The 26,147-nt window shown below is 44.5% G+C and overlaps 1 protein-coding gene across 1 annotated transcript in view; it reads right to left on the reverse strand.

Moving 5' to 3' along the window:
* RAP1GAP2 (RAP1 GTPase activating protein 2) overlaps positions 1-25,139 on the reverse strand; it is a 204,673-nt gene extending 179,534 nt beyond the window's left edge. The window contains exons 1-2 of the mRNA XM_067538010.1: positions 25,081-25,139; positions 722-757 (exon numbers count right to left, since the gene is read on the reverse strand). Of these exons, the coding sequence (XP_067394111.1) occupies positions 722-744 (23 nt within the window). The 5' untranslated portion in view covers positions 745-757; positions 25,081-25,139. The remainder of the gene's footprint in view (positions 1-721; positions 758-25,080) is intronic.
* Between the last annotated feature and the right edge of the window lie 1,008 nt (positions 25,140-26,147).

The raw sequence follows: 26,147 nt of genomic DNA on the forward strand, positions 1-26,147 counted from the left end.
TGCAATCAATGGGATGACTCATGGAGTAAGATGCCATTTAACAGGAGTACATGTGGCACAGTATGATCCTGCATGATTTTCACTAACCTCTGACATCTTATCCAGCCAGTCCAACTCCTTATATTACACAAGAACACACTGCTCAGCAAACCAGTATTACTGACCTTAAGTTAAAAGGGAGCAAATGAATCAGTTTGCATGGGCTTCCAAATCAAGGATTTTTATGTCTTATTCTACAAACATATGCAAAATGCACCAAAAGGCTGGATCATGGACTGGAGGGGACATAATCAAAGGAAAGATAGTGGTTGGGAAAAAATGAACTGACAATAGTTTGTTGGGGAGAGCTGGTATTCTCTTTTTTAACTAAATATTGCACATGCTAGTGTTACACATACAACTTTCCAGAATGGAATTTTTTAGGCCACCTTCGTTTATCTAATGAAACCTGGTTTTGCCAATCTAAGATTTACGAGTCACAGTAAGCTTCTTCCAAGCTTGCATACACAGCAGGCGAGATTCTGATTTGAATTACACTACTGTAAACCCACTGGCGTTAACCAAGTTGCTTGTAATTTACACCAGAATCTGGTCCACAGATTGTAAACAAGAGGGGAAAAGTTGATCAGAAACCCCAGTTCTCTGGATCTGCAGGTCTGGTCCCTATTTAGGAGTTTTACAAAAATTTGGCTTTATAGCAGAGAAAATTCTGATTACTTACTTGATCTTCAGACTGGCGAGCATTTTTTTGTCAATCCTGAAAAAAAGAAGAGAGTATTACTAAGCATCCAATGGTTTTCGATCTGTTAGACATTCTAGATTTCTTTTTCCTCGTGCACTTTGTGTCTTAGATGACCCATGGGCTGCTGATAAAATTGACTACACCGCCATTCTCCTTCTGAAGTTTCATTTATCTGACCTGGTGTCTAGTCTAGTCATGAAACAGCTCATTAAAATCCCAAAACAGAGAGTGTGCTGCTCGATTACACCATAAAGCAAGTAACCCAATATCCCATGAATTGTTTACTGATTGTACTCAATTCAAAAGCACCATCAGATCATTTAACGTACTAAACACCACATACAGCACCAGGGAACAGAACATCCTTTGGCAACACAACTCAGAGCCTTAAACAAATCCTTCCAGCAGTAACAGACAGTAGTAAATTGTGCATCCACAACTCAATAGTAAAGATGGATTCTCTCTATACTACTATGGAGAATGAAGGTCCCTGTAGCGGATGCCCCTAGCCTATGATTGATTGTCATTCACACACTGACCAGTAATGATCCACTTAAGTCCACCTCATTCAATCTATATTGATATATATACACAAACACAGAGTAAAGTAGCTCTTCTCATCTGCAAGTCTCAAAGCTCTTTAAAAAGGAGGAAAGCATCATTTTATAGGTGGGAAAGTTGAGGTACAAGGAAGTAAAGTGTTTGTACTAAGTCAGCAGCCTAGTGGCAGAGGCAGGAATGGAACCCAGTTCAGGGCCCGGTCTGCTGGACCGGGAGCCGCCCACAATGTACGTTTTCTCAGATACTGACTACAACCAACACACATGCACTGTGCGACAAATTCAGACTCATAATTGAATGATGAAAGGCAGTGACTATATCCTATAGGAGAGCCAATCTAGAAAGGTTTATGCTTTCCCCCCCACCCAAAAAAAAAAAACAAAACCATGTGCACTCTATGGCTTTATTTTGTGTGAGGATTAAAATATAGGTAGGAAAAAGTTCTGGCAAAATTGAACATACCAAGAAAATTCTATCAAATCCTACAAACTCGGACCTGCAACTCTCCAACTACCATGAACAGGTAGCTAGAGAATACGGAGACAGCAATACTCCTGAATTTTATACCAATTTGCTGTGTTTCCTTGGGATCGTCATTGCTCTGCGCTTCAAGAAATACACCTCAGCATGGCTGTTTGTAAGGTGTAATTAATGTTTGCAAAGTGCTTTGAGGTCCACAGACAAAGGTGACACATTGTATACCCACAACATAGGATTGTCAAGTTGTAGCTTGAGTCTGATAATTAGTGGTTTATGAGATCCCAAGCCATTATTTATTTATTTGCCACTTTTAATAAGCGCTTATCTCCACAGAACACGTATTAAAATAATATTTATATGAATCAAGGCAACTTGTATTAATATCTCAAAATGTAAAATGAGGTCTATTGGCAGTGACTGCAAATGCAAAATTATCTGTCATGTGGAATTAAATCCATATATCCAAAAATCACTCTCTCTAACAACATGAACACAGAAAATAGTGAATGCTGATGAAATGCAGTTTCCCACCTACAGTAACCTTTACAGAAGTTCTCTCCAACGACTGAACTGCCCCGGTGAATGCACCCTGCATGGGCTAATTATGTAACACCAGTCTAGATTCTGATTGCAGTTATATTCCTATAATTCTAGTACAGGTCGGTTGAAGTTGATAGCGTTAACAACAGAGGAGCACTGGGATGAGATTAGACTCGTTTCCATACTTTACATCTCACATCAAAAAAATAGGGCAACGTAAAGCCACATTTCCATCCCACATGTTAGCTATTGCACAATGTCCCACTGCCAGTTATGCTAAATTTAACCTTCCCCTGAACTATGTGGATAAACTTTTTGCATTTCCTCCCTTCCTCCAGAGAAGATTTCACAAGTGTAATAAGAGCATAGTGCAAGTTTATTCTTTTCCGTCACACAAACTACAATAATCTTTCAAATCTCCAGATTTAGATTGTTTTCAGAACTCAGGATAAACCAATCTGCAGTCTGTGTGACAGTCATCCAGGCAGGGCCTGACTGATGCAAAGTCTATTCAATTCAATTTCAAACCTCCCACACTAACTTTGATGCGCTTTGGATCACACCCATCAAGTCCACATGTATTGTAAGACTGTGCAATAAGGTTTCTCTAACGATTTTTAAGTTCATTTCTTCCCCCTTGTTCGTAGCATCAAAAATGGCTGGGACTCGGTAGATTTGGATTCTATTTCCCAGACACTGGTTCATTCCGTGCCTCACTTTCCCTACCTGAAAGCGGAAAATGATACACACCCGCCTTTGTAAAATATTTTGAGAGCCCAGACAAGAGGTGCAACATAAGTGCAAAGTGGTGGTGTGAGTCCATGGGTCCCCTACAGTTCAGTCAAAATCCCCCCTTTACAAGGCGCATTTCATTATAGCACATAGAGGCCTTAGGGTCCTAAGAAAAGTGTGTTACCGAGCTGTATAAAACACAGGGACAAGTTATGCCTGTATTCTGTGTCAAGGGGCTAGTGGAGGGAGTTTCTTGTATCCCCTCTGAGGGGGTCTCTCTGGATGAAGTGCGGCAAGGCAACAGCTCTCCCCACCCAGGCCTACATTGTACACGTGGTAGAAGTTGTAGCAAGAGCCGCTATTCATCCCCTCCTGCCCAAGTCAGACTTAAACCTCTCCCCACACTTCAGGTTAGCCCTGTCAGCCTCTCCCGTCGCAGACTCACACAGCTTGTGCGAACCCCTGCACTAGTGGGCTGGGTACCACAGGGCCCAATCTCTTGACGCTAATGGAGCTACTCCCCTGAGTAAGGCCTACTCTCATGAGTCTGGCTTGCAGGATATGACCCATCATCTGGAATCTCAAGAGCCCTGGCTCCAGGTCTCCCTGAAGTTAATGGACATCTCCCCTAGGTTTTAAAGGGCTTATCAGTCATTTAAACTATTTCCCCTTAACATCTACTCATACTCTCGGCTCCCAAAGAATGGGCATATTACTGTTTCTAAAAATAAGCCTGCCATGAGCTGTATACTCCTGAATTAGCTCCATGCAAGGCAGATTTAAAAGCATGATTAGTTATTACATGATAAAGCTGTTCTCAGGTCCGGGTAAATCAAGTCGAACCTTAAAGCGTATTTTTGGGCTCAAATTTCTCTTGCCTAAACTTCTTTACTACTGCAAACGAGCGAAGTGGATTGTGGGTACATGAGACTGTTAGCCCCTCCAGGATCTGTGCTGAAATATTTATAGACAACGCAGCAGAGCTGCAGCAAATGGATTTCATAGCAATGCAAATGCAAGAAGGAAAACGTCTGTTGCTGTTGTTTTGCTTCATAGAAAAAAACAAATGCACTTAAGGAAACCACAGTTTCAAGATAACTAAAACTGGGACCTGTTTTAATCAGTAGCCTTCACACTGCTTGCACTAGCCCACGTGTGGTGTGGGACCGCAGACTCCCCACCAGGGCCCAAGCATAATTTTTTCAGGCCCAGTACAAACTTGAAACACAGGCCCCCTTCCACACACATACCCATGGGGGCTGCAGCCTGGGCTGGGCCGGGTTCCAGTAAAGTATGCAGCAAATACTCAGTGGTTCTATTGCCAATAGGTCCTTACACAACCACGGAGGCAGAAGCAAGGATTTGCCTCCCACTGAAGACACACTGCCCTCTCATTCACTCAGAAGGTTGGCAGCTGCACTCACTTTCATGGTGCAAGAGAAACAGGCTTGAGAAAAAAAAATGTGGGTCATTCACTTCTAGGCCAGCCTCCATTGGCATCAGCCTGCAGAAAGATCACAGAGATAGTGCTTTGTTCAGAGCCAGCTCTTGGAAGTGCAGGGCAGGGAAGAGAATGAAAGGGCGTCAGAACATATCAGGAGTCCATCATATGAACCCTGGCGTTTTGGGGCCAGATGTGTAACCAATGCATGGAGATTGAGTGCTTGTGTTTTGGTTCTAATTCCGGTTACAAAAAGGTAACGTCATCTTGCACAGCTTTGCTCGACAACTGGACCGTGGACCAGTGCCGGTGCCGGAGATCTCCCTGACATGGGTTAGGAAGGCAGCGAGCTGGTCCCTGGTATCAAAAAGGTTGAGAAACACTGAAGCAGACTGACACTCAGGAACTTTTGAGTACTAATCCTGGCTCTGCTGCTAACTCACTGACTAGCCCACTTTCCTGGTCTGCGACTCAGTTTCCCTTTCAGAGAAATGGAAAAATAATAATTAACTAAATCCTGTGAGGTGAGGAATTAAGATTTGTCCAGCATATTGACTATGTATCACCAACAGAAACAGACCCGAAAGCTGTGGTGTAAACGCAAAGGGTCCTGAATCTGGCCAATGGGCACATTTATTCTGTGCAAAAAAGATTGCAGACAGAAAAGAAAACTGCATCTCTGCTGGGCCCAGTGCTGGAAGATGAGTTCAGGTCTGGCTGAATGCTCCGCAGTGGCCAACGGTAAATCTCATTCACATGGTTCCCACAGAAAGGGTGTGTCTGTTGTTACCAACAAGTCAAGATCTACAGATATACCACTGTGGTAAGATAAATAAGTACAGGTGCCGGGTGAATTAGCAGATCACTTCCTTTCTAGTAAACAGACACAGAGATGGCTCTTCCCAGGGTTGTCTTTTTAATTTAACACTCAGCCAAATGTCAGCTTTGGAAACCAATAGTATCACATAGGAATAATTCTTTGATCTACGGTGGCTATAGAGCGCCCAATCCTGCGCTACTTACTCCCATTGGCTTCAGAAGCTACTAAATTTCTCCTGCCACAGTAAACCCTAAAGGCAGATTTTCACACGTGAGTTTCAGAAGACAGCACCTACATCCATGTACACTGTCATGTGTGTGGATAACAAGAATATCCAGGGTTAATAATAATAAATACTAGGAAAACAAACAAGGTTTTGGGAGGGATTATAAAGCCTTGTGATTCACTGCTTAAGGCAATGCCAAAGCTATTGTGGATTAGGAGGAATCGTCCCTGTAGAAGATTCCCATAACAGCATAGCTGCTATCTGCAGCACTTTTAGCGTCCTCCTCTGCAACACCTGCTACCGGCTACTCTCAGGGACAAAATACTAGGCTAGACAGCCCCCTGGATTGATCCAGGACGCCCACTCCCATGTTCTTACACACCCGTCTTTCTAACAATGGCCTGATTTGGGGAAGAGCTGTGCATCCACAGCTCCCACAGACTTCAGCGCGTGCAGAGCCACTTTCATTTCTGACCCGAGTGACTGCAATGGCATTAGAGGCGTTCAGGCTGGCACACCAAATTCACACCGCTGCTCCTCCGTATGCGCAATCTGTTGTAAGAACAGAAGAAGCTCACCATCACCTCAGGACAGATCAACAAGGTTACCACAAACAGAGGGCAGCAGGAGACACATCACACTGCAAACCTTATTCTCAGGTCTCATGATTCGCAAAACTTCCTATTTGATCAGAGGGCTCGATTATAATATACACGCCTGCGCATCTATATTCAAGGTGCTGTTTACCACCCTTACTCACCTGATTAACCCTTTACTCCAGGAGTCCCATTAGAATCCAGCCTTAACCTTCCCCCATGCTTTATGGAGTATGTGGATCAGCTACGGATCAGCTCCAGTAATGAAGTTATATAACCTCCTGCCCTTCGAACAAGCGCTCTGTTATGCAACAGATACCATGAGAGAGCCAGATTCTGCAGGCCGAGTCGTGCATACTCGCACATGGTCACATGGACTTCAATGAGACGCGAGTAAGCACAACTCCGCGGGAGAGCGAGGGGAGACCGGAGAAAGAGGCGGCAATGGACCTGACATGCTACACTCAGGTCTAATCCAGCATGGCCTAAGCGTGAGAAAGATGCTCTGCCTAAGCCAAGGATTAGTATTACTGATGTCTTAATTCTGAACAGCTGCCAACAAGTCATTAACCTTCCCTGCTAAATCTCCCAGTGATTTATGGATCAGTGGTGTTTCTCCCATCTACTTCATTTGGGACCTTTCCTATGGGTCTATTCTCCCCGCCTCCCAAAAAACCCAAAACTTGTGGCCCACATGTCACTGTCTGCTAATCAGTATTATAGCACATATCCCACATGGACTGTGCCCAGATAAGTTTGCAGACTTTCCCCTACTTCTGACAATCTCAGAACAAAGGAGACATGGATCCTCATAGAGAAACCACAATCCATAACCCTGTTTAAAAAGAACCAGCATTCAGATGGCACCACAAGCCAGATGGAGGCAGGAAACTCAGAGTTACAGCTGATGCTTTGTCCTGCATTACATCCTGCGGTGAAAGAAAATGCAAAGGTGCAGTGACTACCTGTTGTTCAGTTCCACGCTTTGTATTTTATCCATTCATAGCATCAACCAAGGTTCAAAAGGAATGCAATCTGAATAAGGACTGGATGATTCAGAAAACCAGTGAGGAAACAGATCTTTCAACTCATGGAGCTGCTTTGAGTTTGAGCTAGCTTATCAATGATTGAAATGGTTAACGTCTGATAGCCTACGTCAGATGGTGGGATCTTGATCTAGTTGTCTGTGGGTAAGTGCCTGGCCATCTTAAAACTAGAGCCGGTCAAAACCCTGGTTCCACAGGAAATTCTGACCTCTCTAAGTTTCCTCCAGAATCAGAACAAGAAGTCAACATTTCCTGCAAAAACAAAAATTCTAAACACTTTTGGCTTGGAAATATCTAAATGACCTTCTCAAAGCACTTCATTTCAACTTTTATTGTCTATATAACATACAAGTCTAACCAATCAAATCAAAATGAAGCACGTCAGTAACTTTTCGTCAATTTTTTTTTTTTTTTTTTTTTTTTTAAACTAAAAGGAACATTTCTCGGAACATCCTGGTTTCGTCTAGTTAGCATTTTCTGACCAGCTCTACTTAAAACCAGAATCACAACTGGCACAAGTTTAACAGGCCCCCTTGCCATCTCAAGAGCGAGGCTCAGGACTGAATGTGCAATGGAAAGTGAATTATGCTCTCATCCCTACAAATTAGAATGAATGACATTTGCAGGGTGGCCTGAAGGGAACCTTCTTCTGCCCAAGCTGTACCTGTCCAGTGGACAAAGACAGACCGTAATGACTGGTTAGATGATAAAATTGCTGATACGTCCGTTAACTGCTATGGCCTGATCCCAACATACCACAGGCAGACTTCTTAGAAGCAGAGAAGAGGGTAATAAATTGTCAGCTGGTAAGAAATGTCAATCAATCCCTTATAGAGCAACGTGTCCCTGGGAAAAGAGATGTGCTTCTTTAAATCAGGAGACACATGACAAGTCCAGCACTAGCTAGTAAAGATAAAAGGTAGAGCAATGAATCAAGGAGTCATTCACAATCCATCCTGGACTCAGAGGCCATGGTGAATCAGGCAAGACTCCTGGATGCACATCATAAGGTTTAGGAGAAAGATTTGAAGCTTATCTCTTGGTGGGAAGTGCAATAAACTCCTTGTATACTGTATAGTATACGTGTATACTGTTAGCACAGTGCTCTATTAAAAGAAGAACAAGAAAGGGGAAGAGACAGAGAGACTACATGGCTAGGTTAACTATAGCATTACACACCTAATGAGGAGTTACTGGAAGTTCATGCAGATCTCTCTTTGCCATTTTGCATCTAAGTGAACCTGCTCGTGCCAAGGCGAACGGACTGTAAAGCATCAAAGCAATAAGCTAAGAGAGGTTTCCCCTTTCAAATCTCAGAAGGAGAAGAAAAAAGAAAACCAATTCCCTAAATGAAAGGCATTCAGCTACTTCCCTTCTCACAGTGCACCAGGATGACACTTTCCTTTGCAGGTTCTACTTCAAAGCGGGACATTGCCAACGCCAAAGGGTTTCCCCCTTTAAATTACCACAGAGAAACCGAAGATGGAAACAAACAAAAAAACCAGAACCTCTCCCCGTTACTCCACAAAGTGAATGATAAAAGTCACCCACCATCCGTAACCTCCAAACGAGACGCTGCGTTTCCTCTGAAACATCGTGGGCTGCTCAGCCGTTCTCACTCTTCCTAGTGTCGCTGGCAACGTCCTCTGCACTTACACCTGGGATCCAGTGCGCGCAGCCGGGTGGAAAGACGCGGCACTTCTGCGAGTGGGCACCGGCCGTGCACAAAGTGATCTGCCCCCCAGCTGTTCAGCGCCTCTAGTTCAAGCTCCGGGTGAGGAAAGCCACCCTGACCACTTCCTCTAAGCGTGCGCTCAAGTTCTGTGCGAGAGCTGATTATAGCAGGAGCTTATCCTCTGGGTCAGTTGTTGTTGACTTGTCTTCTTTTAAAAAGCGCTATAAAACTTGAGTTTCCTTTTTCTCACGCTTTTCAAGACAGCAGGCAGCGAGTATCGTATGTCTCCTAGTACAGGAGCATACGTTTTTGGACCGCCTGAGGTGAAGCCAGGGTTCACGTGCCACCCGTTGAGTGAGACATTTCCCATGCCAACTGGTCCGCAGCATCGCATTGAAATCAAAAGCTTGTTGTTCAGATAAGGCCTGTTGGCTGATGACAGACTCCTCTCGTGGAAGAGCCCTATCGAATTGAAACGGTCACCTTGCTGGTGGTTTTCTTAGTCTTCATATGGAATTTAATAAAATTCCAGCCTTTTTCATAGCTATAAACACTTTAAAAAAACCTATAGAAAGGATCTCACTCACTAACATCTCAGTTAGGGCCAGATCCTCAGCTAGTGTGACCAACTGAAGATCTGGCTCTACAGATTTTTAAAGATTTAATGGAACCCAATTAAATTTCCATAGAACCCTATTAATTTCATGCCTATTAAGTTCTATAGGATTTTTGCATAAAAGCCTCTGGTCTTATTTTCCAATGGAAAAAGACCCTCATTGACTACAGTGGCCTTTGGATTAGGCCCATATGAATGGACAATATTTATTACACCTTCTCTTATTACACTTTCATATTTCTCATCCCCAATTCCGTTGGGTTATACTTCTTTGTGCAATCCTAAATAATCCGTCTCCTTTCTTCTGCTTTCATCCTCTAATCAAGATACTGCAGGCGGTCTAACAAGAGCATAGCATTGAACATGTTTGTCACTCTTCTGGGGGCTGCCGCATGCATTCCTGGCAAAATTTCTTCCCAACAGCTTTAAATGACAGGGCATCAAAAATATCACTCCAAAACCAGGACATGGCAGTTTCCCCACCTGTACTGAGCAGCTGCAACCAGTTCAGTTCTCTCTTTCCAAGTTCCTGTTCCCAGCCCCAGTGAAAGAAGAAGTGCGTAGCGTCAACCTGCAACGATTTTAAAAACAAAAGTCTATGGCCCTTTTGTGATCTGATTTCAAAACTCTCTTTAAATGTAAATGTTGACCTTTAGCTGCATATGAAAGTCTAAATTACCAAATGGCGGCAGCAGCAGCAAGAAAATCACACCGAAGCCAATGTTTCCCTACCACCACTCTTTTCTCTGCATCTCTGCTTTTGGTCACCATTTACATATTGCAAGGTACAATAGAATCTCTCCTGACCTGTGCTTTGAAGCAAGCTCAATATTCAAAACAATAGGATGTTTCATCAGCAAATGACTGTGTCCCTTCTCCATATTCATCATGTAAAAAGCTAGGGCTGTTCACATCATGCTTTCCTCTTTTGGGGTCCATGCGCAAGCAAAGTACTGAAACTTACGCATCTCAGACAATAATATTTGCCACCCATGTCCATGTTACAAAGGACAAAGCTATTTTTTGGCAAGTTTAAACAGGAGAGGAAACACTGTAGGGGCAGGAATGCATTGCCCGGGTCAGTATCCAGACAGTATCTGCTTTCAAATCAGGTGAATTTTCATTGCATCATTAAATGTTCCAGCCTACAGAGAATGAATTGAGAAGGCAAAGTAACCCTTTTGCCTTCCTCACAAGGCGTTGTGCTGGGCCAGAGTCTCTGATGTCATGCTAATAGAGTAAAAGCAAGACGTCGTACTAAATATATTGGGCAGATCTTCAGCTGGTGTAAATTAGTACCATCCCAGTGACTTCACCAGAGGTGTGCTCATTTATACAGGCTGAGGGTCTGGCACCCTTGGAGTGCCATTACAGATATGTACATATGTATATTTTGTGTGCGCGCCCAGGCGTGTGTGCATGTATTTAACACACATAGACAAAACATGCTGACAAAAAAACTACTCATGCAGATTCGTTCAAAACACTGGCATCATTTATTCCACTTAATCATGCCTCTCAGGTAAATGCCTAAACGCCAAATTCTGCTCTCAGTTACACTGATGTAAATCCAGAGTACCTCCATTGAGGTCAGTTACTCTAGATTTTTACCAGTTAACCAGAGCTTTTAGTTTAGCCCTGAGTAAATAGATTAACCTTATATATGAAATTGCACCCTCTTTGTGCTAGGTATCTTAAATTGATCAGCTTAAACTCCTTAATTCCAAATATCCACATTTCCCAACACTATTCCTCATGCAAGTAAAACTGCCACTGAAGTTAATGGAACTACATAATTTGGCCCAGTTGACCTCTACATGAGATTTTTATTAGCTGGGCCTTTGAACTTGGTTGCTAAAATTGACAGCAAAAGAGTCTAATTCAGATCTCAGTGGCCCCAGTGAGAATCCAGAATAACTCACTGATTCGGAGTTGCATTGGATTTACACCAGTGTAGCCGAGTGGAGTCTGGCCCTATGACTTTCAATGCCAGATATCCATCCTCTCCAAGAATGCTAAATTCTCCTCCAGAGGTTAGCAGTGCCGGCATATCCAGACAGCAGGAATAGTGTCACAATTGCCTTGAAAGTGTTACAGCTTTAGTACACTAATGGAAAAAGAAAACAGAACACTAGCATCCTCAAGAAGAAAATTCTTCCTCCTCCTAGGTTCAAGACCCTGAAGATAAGTCTGAGGGCTGGACATACCAGCAATGTCTGAATGAACGAGTGAATCCAGCCTGGTTCTCAGGGGGTGTAAACTGGCATCGCTCCCTCATTGGCTTCACCAGCTACGAATCTGGCCGAACATCTATGTGCACCATAGGAATTTATATTTTTCGCACTGCTGCAACGTAACCACTTGTTATTTTATCTACCAAAGCAGCAGCAAGCACCAATAGATACCTAGCAACCTCGCCAGAAACAGCTCACTGAATTAAAAAAACAAGCAGTTTTGTTCTAAGAATTGAAGCTTACGGGGTTTTAAGATGCAATTATTATTGTTTTACCCTGAACTCCAATCTTTACATTTACAATTATGTCATGTATAAATAGAGAGTAAGAGGACAGGTAAGTGAAGTCACTGCCAATTTAGGGCCTGATCCAAAACCCACTGAAGTCAGTGTGGTTTAGGGACTACACCAGGCTGGGACGCAGGAGATCTGGAATCTGTTCCTGGCTCCATCACAACCTGCTGTGTGACCTTGGCAAGTCACTTCCCCTCCCTGTGCCTCCATCTGCTGTCCCATCCTTTGTCGGTCTTGTCTATCTTGATTGTAAATTCTTTGGATTAGGGCGCGTCTCTTAACGTGTTTGCATAGCACCTAGCACAATGGATCTATCAAAACAAAAACAGGAGCCTTTCCGTCAACCAGGTCAGGGTGATCCAATCAGAGCCCAAAACAGAAATTTCATGTGTGTCTTCAAGACACCACTGCCTGACTTTCTCAACGGATGAATTCCAATGGACACAGAATTATGCAGTACAACCAACAGAAATCTGGATAGCCACAGGCTTACAGCTTTCCAAACAAAAACCAAAAGCAAAGGACATCCGAATGGCACATGCTAGCAATATACCACCCTACCGGACACAATGGCTGTGCAGAATTTCTTCAAACTCTGTCTGTATCACTGGACCTTAATTCACCGAGATGCTATTTAATTTGCCAGTCATCAAACATCCTCCTAATTCAAGGCTATCACCATCGGTCAATCGAAATGCCTTTGCTGTGAAAGATGATGATTATGTCTTGTTCGCCGTACAGCTTTTCTGATGGAAAAGAATAATCCGAAAAATAGCTTTGAAACCATGACAAAAAGTCTAGAGTTATAATCACACACAGGGCCTGATCCTAACCCCATTAAAGTCAATGAGAGCCTTTTGACTGATTTCACTGGGCTTTGGATCAGGCCCACAGGACATGTGTTTCCCCAGCACTGTTCAGGCAACACACCTCAATCCTGACCAGAATTAATTGGTCTGCTGGGACATTTTCCTGCCCCAGGAGTATTTTGCATGACTGCAACCAAGGTGGGGGAAAAAACGTTCCCTTCAAAATGGTAATCGCCAAATCATTGTAATCAATCAACTAAAATTAAGAAATGCAAAAGCTCCAGGGAAGATGAATCCTTGGCACCATCTGCGATATCCAAAATTAACTACTCCTCTGGGGTTCGGTAACGAAAGCACCGGGGAAGGAAATGTCAGACCATTCTGTACTGAGTATGTGAGAGGCTGATCCTGCAAACGCCTGAGCCCTCTCCTCTTTCATTAGCTTCAGCCAGGGTGCTCAGATTCTTGCCGGATTGGGGCCGAGCGTTTGACTTTGGAATGGGTTTATGCCTTGTGCTATCCGGGCCAGACCCTGCCTGGCTGAAGTCAGTGGGAGTTTCGCCAGTGCATTCCAATGGAGCAGGTCCTGTAGGTATGCCTAAAGAAGCAAAATAATTAAATAACCTTAGGACACCAATATGCTGCCGGGACCAAATCTCCAGATGAAGTGTTGCCAACAAAAAAAAACAAAAAACCTAGTGCTGGTAGAATAACATCACTCCCTGAAAAATCCATCCCCAGAAATACATTTTTAAAAGCTCCTGTTCAAGAAAATAGGGGAAAAAAAAGGGTCAAGTTCTCCTGGAATTCTTCTTTGTCTCTTGTCTCTACTGTGCTTCAAACAAGGCGGCTCTGGATCTTTGATTGGCGTGCCTAAATGCCACCATAATTTGAATAATTGTACAAACTATCCCGGATCAAATTCATCCCGGGAGTAACTCCAATGGTGTTGGATTTGGGGAGGGAGGGGGAGATATACCTTGCACCCCTATGTAGGCATGCAGGGGTAAGATGGCCCTTTAGATCCAGACATGCAGGAGTAAGAGACTCTATGCATACATCTACTCCTCTCCAGGGCAGGTATGGAGGGCAAACGGACAAATCCCTGGCTACCCCCCACTCCCATTCAATGGCCGGCACAGCTCAGCTGACTGGGGGCTGTATCATTATCAGCTACTGATATAGGCCAGCAGAAAATTGCTACACCAGCTCCACCTACAGGAAGAAGGGGAAGAATTGTGACGTAGGGGGTCACAGTGCACCCGAGAGCTATTTCTGGGATGGTACAACTCCCGTGGGCTCCTCCTTGCTCAGGCTGTGCTGAAAGTCACACTCCATCCCCCTGTGAGGTTGTGAAACTCCACTGATGGCAACGGAGAAAGAAAGTCCGCCGTTGTTCCGCTACATTGCAATCTGCAGATCGCACGCCCAGTTGCCACTCAACATCAGTTCTAAGCAGAAGGTTTTGCATGGTGAAAGAAAGATGCCCCCACTCTAAGAAGGTTCCATTATTAAGATACATAATAAAGAAGTGACAGAGAGAGGGCGACTATAATAATAGGAAGGTACTGATCAATGTACAGTATTACATTTGAATGGGAACAAACTGTTGAGTTCAGATTTTGTTTACCAAGACATGCCAACTCTATCTGGAGTCACGTGTTGCCATGGACAATAGGCATTTGATTGGTCTACTTTTTTGTACTCGTGGGTTACGTAGTCAGGTTTTATCAGGGTTCTTCAAAGCATAAAACCCACAGCTGACACGGAACTACAAACATGCAAATGAAACTTACATAAAGAGATTAATGAGGCTTCCACTGACGTACAGGCAGATCCTCAGCTGGTGTAGATCAGCATAGCTTCATTGAAGTCAATGGAGCACTATCAGCTAAGGATCCCTTGAGCCCGAACTGCATTTGAAAAGCTCATCTGCCACGTTTCTACCCATGTCGAAGGAAATAGCAAGTCAGGTAGCTTACATGTTAGTGGGATTTACAGATGAGGTCCCTTCTGCATTTAGGGTTAAGCTAAAATGCTCAATATGGCTCCAAACAAGAATTAACCCAACTGTGATACTAGAGGGTCACCCACTTCATTGCTGATTCATGCAGAGATGGCAGGTGTCAGGAAAGGCAGGAACACAGCCTGTATGCCTGAAGCTGTAGCGATTTCACAGGATTCTGCCAATAAACCTACATTTTATTGTTAAATCTAAGCTACTCCGCTCCCGTTCTTCTCTTCCTTCTTGCATTGATTTCCCAGCCACAACCTCCTCTCGACTGGGGCCAAGTGATGCTGCAGGCAGAGGGACCTGAGCAGCAGTATTGTGACTCAACCACTAACCTCTCTGCTTGCCATACCAAACAGGCCCTATGAGCTACGACGGTTTTTCCGGGACAGAGGCAAATGATCCTGCCTGAGCCAAGCAAGGAGGGAGCCACAGGGGAAATCTCCAGCCCTGCCCTACTCAGCCAATGTAGCTCCTGCTCCAAATCAGCCCCAGATATTCCAGTCCTAAACCCCACACAGCCCCAAACCTGTCAGAGCACCTCTAGTCCCGACCTGCGTTCATTTGCCAACTCATTTCAACCCGGGGGATTGAAGCATGAAAAGAACCGGAGGGAGAGGATGACGACTGGCTGAGTTACCTCTGACGTCACGAGGCCCCTTTCGCCTGCCGCACCAGGTGGGCATGCGCGTGGTCAGGTTTTTCGGTCCTCACCGCGATCGATGGGGTTCTGCTCCAGGGAGGCCGTAGAGCTTTCCTTGAAATCCTGGAACTGATCGGAGCTGGTATTTCAAAGTCCATGCAGACGAGACCAAGAAATGCCATCAGGAGCGAGGCCTCACTTCGCTCCGCCTGTGGGCGACGCGTGCGGCGTGGCTTTTGTCTTGTGGAGACTCGTTTGGTAGGAACTAGACCGCCCGCCCATTTCACAGCGGCTGTCGGATGGTAAAGTGCTTTTCCATCACTAGCACCCGGGGCTAATTTCAAACCAATGAAAGGTTCCTGAGCCCACTATTAGCCCCCACCGCCATTCAGGTGGTTAAGGCACTGGAGTACATTCAGGATATCTGGGATCAGTCCCTAACCTCCCCATGTGACCCTGGCCCAGAAAACCTCTACGGCTGAAATTCGGCCCTGCGCAGAGAGCCAGCCAAGCATGCGAGCCCGTAAGCGACGCGTGTGTCTGGTGCCGCCTAGGCGAGTGGGTACGGAGATGAAGCACGAGCAGCGTCTTTGGTCTCTGTTGAATCGGCTCTTGCTCCCACCTTCTACTCGTCTTAATTCGATGCCCCGCTGCTGTCAGCGGCAGGGACCGCCACCCACACAGCGTCCCTCTCTGCATCTCAGATTGGGGGGGGGGGGAGAGAGAGAGACATGCTGGGAAAGAGCCGTAAATGAATCTGTGGGTGTGAAGGAGAAATCAAAGACGGATGGATGCACCAATGCAACGTGACACAAAGAGGAAGGGAACAGAGAGGCTCCATGGCAGAGCATCGTCTGGCAAAATGCAGCGGTCCGCGAAGAGGCGTGGCACGGAATTCTCTCTGCTATCCAGCGGGGAAGTTGTGTCACCCAGTGGATAGGGCAGGGAAGCGGAAGCCAAGAGATCATCTTAGATTCCCAGCTGGCCTCCAAGGTAATTTGGGCAAGTTATAATCAATTCCTTCTCTCTGGGATTCAGTTCGAACTCCCCAGCAGTAAAATGAGGGCATTGGCACTGAACCTCCTTCGTGAAGCACTTTCAGATCTGCCAGTGAGGAGCATTAAGTGTTATTAATGAGCCACCGTGGTCCCCTCCCATTTATACTGACCACGGAATGCCACCGTCCCGCGGGAGTGAGATTTACCACTCGGCTGTCCGCTCTCCTGGATAGACTCTAGCAGCCGTAACCGCCCTGCCAATTATGCCCCCAGCAACGACCAACGTATCTGAAGTCAACGTATCTTGCAAGTTGGTGTTCATTGCCTTGAGCAATTTGAGTGCAAAACGAGAGGATTGAATCATGGAGATGTCTATTGCAGATGGGTTTTCTCCCCCCCCCCCCCCCATCTCTTTCTCTATTTTCTGCACATAGTTGTGGGCCACGAAGACTCCAGCTCTCCAGCTACCTAAAGTGAGCGTTTACATCTGATTTACACCAGTCTGAGAGCCTTCAATGCAAAGGTTCTGTCTGAGCAAAGGGCCAGCGCGCATGGCTGCACTAAATAACCTACGACGAAGCTGTGTGAGAAACGTGAGACTCTGAGATACCAAACTCACCAGCAGCCGCTGCCTGATAACTGTGAATCACGTGCGGTTTCCTGCAGAAAACGAGGCTGCAGTTTCCATTCAGGACAGATAAAGAATTTCTAGTCACCCATCCCATCTTCTCATTCACCCTCCCTCCGTCTCACACATTCATTTACACACCGGCAGAGCAAACCAACCTTTGTAAACATGCATTACCACCTTGCTGCAATCTCCAGTGTAGAGATGGCCTTAATGGCCTGATCCTGCAAGGTGCCAATTGCCTCCAGCGAGGTGCTGAGCACCCTCAGTTCCCATCTTCCGTGAAATAATGGCAACTGAGGGCACTCAAGGTCTTGCAGGATTGAACCTTACTTCCTGGCTGTAGTTCTGTGCAACTAAAGAGAGAGAGAGAGTCAGCTGATCATTTCAAAATAAGGGTTTTTTTAAATGAATACTTAACCCATTACAAGATGGTAAGTGTATGCAGGGCAAGGGGAAATAATACATTTTTCCAAATTAATATATGCACAGTATAAGCTGCATACACAATCCATTAAACCTAGAGGGGTCCAGTCTAGTAGACTGATCAGAGGAATGGCAGCCAGGAAGTCCTGAGTTCTAATCCCAACTCTCATTAGGACCAATGGAAACTTCAGCACTCTGGCCCAGTTTTCCTTGTTCTATAACTGGAGGTGATAATATTGCTTGCCTCACAAGAGGGCTGTGAGGAAAAGCTAGCTAGTATTGGCCCAGATTCTGCACCGAGATCCTATGTACGCCCTTTGAAGTCACTGAAGTGCCCACTGGGCTCCAAGCCAACACAGAATTTAACTGCACATTGGTAAACAATTTGAAAATGAAAAGAAATATAGTCCTGGTTCTTCCCCTACTTACACTGGAGGGACTCAGAAGTGACTCCATTTAAACATACGAAACAATATCAGTACAGAACGGGTGTATGAAAAAAATCAGGCTGGCACATAACTTTTCCCCACCTGGATTTAAAGGAGATGGGGAGAAGATATAGGGTGTGGGCTGAACAGTCTTGAGGGAGGAGCCCTAGGAGCAGCCAAGCCTGGCAAAGCATCAGCTGAACTTTATTATCTTATTGCTGTTTAGTGTGTTAATAAATCAAGGTCAGGAAGTGGCATAAGTTTGCATTTTACATAGCGTATGAACTGTGTTTCTAAAGCAGGTTAGGATGGGTCTCCGGTTTTAGTGTACTAAATATTACGTTGTTTCCAAGTTTAGCCAAATCCAAGGACAGCATTTCCATCAGACGACTGCACCTTGCACAGATTTGTACTAATGAACCTATTAAAGAGGATCTATCAAAAACTGGGGTAAAATGACTGTCATTTGTTTTCTAAGGGAGCAAAATAATCCTCTCACAGCTGCAGCCAGCCCAGGCTAGAATTAGCCAGACCTTGTGCTGTGTTAAGCCAGATCACTTAGTGTTATTGTAACATAGTTTGCACATGAATAACACAGCATCATGTTGAGTTAGCAGTGTAATCAGCTAATTAATGTGCTGCAGATCAGTGGCTGTGTCATGCAAACAACGCCCCCTGCTGGCTGAGATTGCAGCAGCTGTGTATCCTGGCTTCCCCTTGGTTCAAGTGATAGAAGAAGGGTGGAAATGTGCTACAGAGAAAAAGAACAGACATGGGAACATGAGCCCGCACCTCAGGCAGGAAGAGACAGGGTTTGAACCCTGGGTAACACCTGCAGGGTGTTGAGTGCCTTTAACTCGCATTGAATTCAGTGAGAGCTCAGCACCATCCACAATGAGGCGTGTATAGATGCAAATCACAGACACTTCCCAAACCTAATGCTGTAAGTGAAGCATGGATGCTCCCAATGCAGTGTGAGCGAAACGCAATAGGACTGATTCTCTGTGATTTAGGGCTCTTGGATGGGCTTTTCAAAAGCCGTTGCAACCTCCAATGACATTTCTAGCTTCGTGTTCCTGCAAATATGATGAATCCCAGGTAGACAGATTTGTAGACAGATTTTAATGGAGATTTGAATTGACTTCAGAGTAGAGCTGGATGGGGCACTATTTTTCCATCTACAAAAATCAGAGGTGTCAACATTTTCCCATCCTCAATCAGAACAGCAGTTCAACTTGGGGTTTTTAAAATCAGAAATCTGAATAAAAGGTTTGCTTCCGAACAAAATGTTGTACTGCAACAATTTCAAAATGTTTTGTTTCAATTTTGACTCTTTTCTTTCTTTTTTAACCTTTTACTCCAAATCTACTAAAATTTAATTTTGTCTCAAAAAAATCAAAATATTTTCTGAAGTATTAGAATGGGGCATGTTGACAACTTAAACGTTTTTTTAATAATTTGAGTCAGGAGATTAATCAAAACCGTTTCGTGAACACTTTTCATTCTGACAAATCACTATTTTTTTTGGCAAATGGAGAGTTCATCAAAAATTCTTGACAAACTCTACATCAGAGATGCATCCACTTACACAAGGTCTGAGCTTGATTCATTGTATTGAACAAAACCACACTGGCCCCACTGTGAACTCTTCGCCCTTTGCTCAGCCTCTTCCAAGACGTCTATGGAAGTAATTTGTCCTACAACAAGGCCAAAATTTTCAGAAGCGTTCTCTAATTTCAGATGTCCAACTTGAGAACATGTCAAAGCCATCGCAGGACACCCAAAATTACAGTCCTCCTTAGCATTTTGTTACCAAGTCTTTTCCATCTCAAAATTTCTACCATTGCCAAAATGCTGGCAAGTATCACCCTACTGGAATTCATCAGGAGGAAAACGCAGATTTATTTTTTCCCCAAAGTGATTCTTCGCAAGCCGTGCATTTATTTCTGATTTTCAAAGAACACTTGGCATATATCTTACCCACCTACTTGTATATGGAAAGGTCTGTGCTAGATCATATTAAATACAGGCAAGGGGGGAGATGGGGATGTTAGCTAAAGTCTGGGAGTATCTTTACTGATAAGCAGTCCGCACAGCTGGTGCTGAAATTATGTCTAGGAAGGACAGTATGATTCTTTCCTTTACTACCTTAGCTGCAGAAGACAGATTGCATCCTTAATGGTATAATACCTCATGCACTGCAGTAGCATTATTCATCTTTTTATTACGATTATATATAAAAAGGTAGTGTACATGCAGGAATGTGATTAGATCAGATCATGGCAGCTACAAGACACACTACATTCCAGCCCTATCGAAAAGGTAAAGGAAGCCAGCATAGAAATGAATTGTGTATCAAATGAGGCTGCCTGCTATTTTTCCCCATGCTACTGCTACAGGGGAATCAGGCTGGAAATCTGCTAACATGCCTTGAGCAGTGGGTTCCTGGGGATAAAAAACAATGATCTAAAGCCTGTTTTTTGCAGGTTGCTCTTTGTGACGCATTGCTCATTAACAGGACATATTATGTGAGATTAATTAGAAGACACGATGCTTTCTCAGGTCTAGTGAAACCTATCTCAGGCAACCACCAAAGGCGATCACAAACACACTTAGTTGCCCAACAGGTGATTATTAGCTAAACATCGAACAAAAATAGTGCATGTTTCTGAGAGCCCTTAATATGGTTTATATAAGTCAGAGGACCACCTAGTTGTGGAGATTTTCATTACGAGCCCCCCTGCAATGCATTTCTGTAATCCTGTTCACACTTTTTATTGGAATGTTGTGTAGGAGACAGAGGAGGAATATATAGCAACTCACAGTACATCCCACCTACCCAACTCAACTGGGAAGGTTCCCTCCATGTCGGAAGTTTACCCCTGGGACTCAGGATACAAGAAGATAAAAGGGTTGCCAATGTGCACATATAATACTGAAGATCCAATTCCCCTATATAAATGTTAGATTGACCAAAGGAAGAAAAATACGATAAGACGTGCAGGCATTTATTTGCATTAGCACCTACTATGTGCCAGGCACTTTCCTTGCTCCGAGAGCTCAGAATTTAAGAACACGGGAGAAACAAAACACAATGCAAACGCTTCTAGGCTTTTCCCCTGGGTACTTCCATTTTAATCACGCTAATGCCCAGATCCACTAGGCTGCGCTCATTTAAACAAGCTGCACAAACCCATGCTGCTGCAGTTTCACTGTTCTGGTACCCAGGATAGCTAGTTTAAAGCTAGCACAGGTACACACGCTGCAATCACACCCCATGTGTTTACGCATACCATTAAGTACAGAAAGGTCAACTGACTTACCAGTGGTCGCACACAGGGAAGTCAAAACCTCAGCTCAGAATGGCCTTTGTGTTTATCCAGGCTCCCAACTGTTTTGCTCTAACTGCCCGTCCAAACAGCCTCTTTTCACCGTCACTTATTGCAAGTCTGCATACCAACAAATTGAATGGAAGAGTGAATGGAAGCTGAAGGCGTGGGCTATGGGGTCACTTTAGAACCAGACTGAGTTGGAGATTGAAACGCTTCATTTTTCCTGAGATCACCCAATAAGAGGCATATGAACAATACAATACAACCCAAGGTTACACTGGATTTAGTCCAAAATCATTAGATGTGGCCAAAAGAACACTCTGCTGATTACAGAAATTGATTTGTCCTACAGTGTTGGAAGCCTTTATAGGTTACTCTACTGTTTGAAAAACCAAACTCAATCAGGAGATTAACTATTATTTCCATTTGTGACTTGTGACTTTTTCCTTTTTAATTTAAATTGCTGCTGGAAACATTCCAGTTAACGTATCTCAGTCCAGCAGGGATATAAAAAAGAGGGGGGGACATACATGAACCAGGATGCGACCCCAATAAATGTGCAGGTGGCTTTTTAATATTGTTGATCACAATATATTGACTGTGAAGTTACACTGTAAATACAACCAAGACACTAGAGAGGTTTGATTTATTTCTGCCAGGTACAGTGGAGTATCAGTGCGATGATTTGGGGAACATAAGTAAAAGTTCTGAATTCAGGTTGATATGACATTAAGCAGTTGTTGATATGAAAACAGTTGATCATGAATGGCCCTCTGTCTCTCTGTAGCCACCCTTGCCAACAGGCTTTATAAACAGGTACACACCAGACTGAGGACAATGGGAAATACCAAACTATAATGATTGTTCCTTGACGAGCCAATAGATATACTAAGAGGGATTAACCCAAACTGGGAGATTATTGCACTTGGCATTGGCCATAGTCTGAAGACAGGAGACTGGGCTTGATGGACCATTGGTCTGACCCAGTATGGCCATTCTTAAAATACTTATTCTTCTTCTCTAAAGGCAGGAGCAAAGTGGAGAGAGTGTAAATTCTCCAAGGAGGCCAAAGAGACGGAAGTGATTAAGCAGGAGTTAACAAAAGGACTTGTAGGGGGATGACTCACAGAGCAGACAGACAGACACACAAAGTTTGGGCAGGAGAGGGGAAGGGGACAGACCAGCCACGGTCAAAGGAGGCTGAGGGAGAAGTCTCCGTGTTTCAGAACCCAACCCATGCACTACAACAGAAGGATGCTGGACAGCCCCAGATGATCCTGACCCCAGCTCAAAGACTACTCTTGGGTGGTGAGGAAACTGAGGCAGGGAAAAGCACATAGGATTTATTATTTGTGTATATCTGTGTATTTCTTATGCTACTGAAGAACAATGCTGGGTGTTTGACTCCTGTGCAGCATGTGTGTGTGTTTAACCCTCTCAGGTGGCATGTGATTAGATGTATCTGTAATCCAGGAGGGTCACATCATTGGTGGGTTCTGGGAGAGGATGTGTTTAAGATAGGGAAGAACCTGCGGGGTTAGCATGGATTCAAGGGTCCTGAGAAATGGGCTGCATTGTGCACACACTCCGAATGGGGTGCTAGATCTGCACCCCAAGAGTTTGTCTAGGATCTCCCCAGACAGACACTGTGCATGACACACACCAGATCCATCAGTTTACTGAGTGACCAAGAAGGGGCACTCAACATCCTTACAGATGTGAAGACATCCTTACAATCTATCTTTTTGGGACATACCATAAAACCTTCCATTAAACAGCTAACTCAGAAGCAGGGCAGATCCTTAACCGGTGTAATTCACCCTGACTCCCTCCATTGACTTCAAGGCAGCCAGGCAAATTTACACAAGGTGGGAATCTGGCTATATATGTCAGGAGTGAGAGAGAGTTGGTTATGTACACAGATGATGCAGTGATAAAATAGCATAGATTCAGCTGAAGCTGTTGAAAGTGACAGGACAAAGGACTTTGCTCAACTGGACGTGTGGTCACAGAAAAAAATCAGCTTTTATTGAATGCCTAGAGTATTTGTACTTCTGCTAACCTCATTCTTAGCAGAAGATAAGGCAAAACAATTTAAAGCCTGAATTTCTCCGGGGCCATAGCCAACAGGATTGTAGTGAAGATCAATATGTTTAACTATTTCAGCACTTAAAGTCAATTGAGGCTAATCTGTCTTCTCAATACAGTATTGATCTCATTTTTTACCTAGGAGCTTTTTAAGAGGGTGAAAGACTGTCTTCAAGCTGCAGAAGGGGTGCCAAATCCGGAAGCTCTGTTCTCCTTCCACACAATACAAGTAACTAGTTACTCTCACACCCTGGGAGCAGAAGCATGGAGTTCTCTCGGGCAACAGTCCCAAGTAAATTCAGGGCAGAAGAGGCTTCTCCCACTCTGAATACAGAGATCCTGCACATCAGGCAGGGCCACGGAGATATTCTAACACACTGTGTAAAAAGTTAGCTTGGTTCATGTCACCATGCAAGCCAGGTACACAACACTAGCACGCTATACTGGGCTCTCCCTCGCTGCCAGGAGAAAGGGGCTTTCTCCAACATTTTCACACTAGGGAGGCCCAAAACCAGGCACCTACATCAGTGACCTGATTTTTCCAGGGGTTCTGAGTACCTGCAGCACCCTTTGAAGCTGAAGGATGCTCAGCATTTTTCAAGTCGGGCTACTTAGGATCTTACCTCTAGGCGCCCACGTTTGAGTGTTGGCTGTTGGGGCCCTCCCCCTTTATAGAAAGTGCTGGGATAAACAGGTGCCCCATTACTAGTCTTCCCACTTCACCGAAAATATGATCTACCCTCAAACAGCTACTTGCAACGTAGCAGTCAAGAGCCTTTTAGACACCCAGCAACGCCAGGGACTGTGGGTGCTCGAGTAACAGACGGCAGAGCAATGTGGCGATGCTGAATGTGCAGTTTTCCACAATGCAGTTGTTTAAACAAAAGGTCTTCTTTGGTTTAACGAGTGTTTAGTCCACATTAGAGATGGGCCCTAACCTAAACCCACGTCCGAACACTCCTCAACTTTGAGAAAGTTTGGAACCACGGGAGTGCTTAAAAATATTTTTAAAAGTTACAGACCATTATTATTAGACCGGGTTTTTTTAAGTACCAGGCACTGGAGTGACTGTCCTGTGTTTATTAGCACTGCACTTTTTTCCGACTAGTAATGACGACAGTAAGAGATCCCAGGGTACCTGACACAGTCTTGACTTTAATTTGGTTACTCAGAAGATGAAAGCGATACTGGGAGGCCATCTCTCTTGAATGTACCGTGCACAGCCCTTACACCCAAGTTAATCTATTTAAAATACAAACATTTGAGTTTATAAACCATGCATGTTTTCATTCAGCATGCACAAGATTCACCCTAATGCAGGCACATCATGCAATATTTAAATCCAACTACTTACGCCACTTACATGGGGCTTCATTGGTGCCTAGGAGGAAATTCACTTGTCATGGGGATGACCAGCAGGAGATGTATACCTGAAGCAGCAGCTGACACACTCTGCCAGCAGGTGCACCCACGACCTTGATTTCTTACCCATCAAGAAAAACTCCCACACCCAGCACTTTTGAATTGCCACGCCCCTTCTGGGGTTTGGTTTATGCACATAAAGGAAGCTTCACTGAAAGCAAGTCGTCTCACCCCTTTCCCCCAGCTCACTAGCTCTTTCTAGCCCTTCCCAAAATCCTTTCAGACCTCCACTGCCCTTATCCTTCTCTCCAGATCTTCACAACCCTAGATCACCTTTCCAAGCTGAGGCTTACCCCCACCATTGCTTGCTTCCTGCAGGTCTATCAGCTCAGATTCCCACCAACAAACTCCTGCATCCCTCTCTGCTTTTCTGAGCAACAGGCTTCCTTTATATAGTGTGGCAGGTCACATGATTGTCACCTGCTGTTTCCTTCCCTCCCCCCAGCTCCCTCGGGGAACTACACATCCCAGCATGCCTTGCTCTTAAAGGGGCTGAGACTTGGAACATAGTTGTCTGGCCCTGAGACATCACTATCCTTAAACAGGGTACAACCCAGAGCTTAATTTGTGCCATAGGCTTGGAAGTTCATAGCCCCAGCACCTCTGGGTTTGCTATATCAGTTATGAAAGTAAAAAAAAAAATTGCTTGAGCCCGGGCACTTTTTTCACTACAAATTAAACACTGGATACACCAGAATACTGAATCTGTGTAATTCAATGGCTGTGCTCTCTATAGGGTCAAGGGTCTTATCTGATCTTAACAGATGATACATCAGGAAAATTTCACAGCCTTCTACTCTCTCATTAAATGTATTCTTTGACCGTTATTAACATGAACCCATTTAACATGCAGCACTACTCTGCGTTTTATGGCCATAGTGCAAACCACATTCGAATCCCATCCCTTCAACCATGATTAAAGAGCAGCTGTAATTTCCTAGAGGACCATACTCTTTAGAAAGAATCTCTTCAGACATCGCAGATTTTCTGTATTTCTTTCCTCCCAGTCTTTGTTACTGAGGGTATCTCGTTCTCGGTGCCTCCTGCTCTCCCTCCTATGTGAATGTAGTTCAGAAAGGATGCACCAAAACTCTGATGGCACTTGAAAGGAGCAGTGCGTGCACACACAGGCACACACCCTCGCACACTGCATCTCCAGAAGATTCCGATTGCAGTGGGGGCACACACACGAGCACTCATGTGCACACGCATTCAGGCACACACACAAACTCCAGACAATCCAGTGTGCAGCGCACACACACGCAGTACACACTCAGAAGCAACACACAAACACACACCAATTTATCCCCAGAGGGCAGCTTCGCCCACAAAATGCCGAGTCCAGAGCACACCACCCCTT

This window comes from Emydura macquarii, unplaced genomic scaffold (assembly GCF_026122565.2).
Source record: "Emydura macquarii macquarii isolate MOO-44397 ecotype Brisbane River unplaced genomic scaffold, CSIRO-AGI_Emac_v2 contig_450, whole genome shotgun sequence".
In the NCBI taxonomy this organism is placed as follows: Eukaryota; Metazoa; Chordata; order Testudines; family Chelidae; genus Emydura; species Emydura macquarii.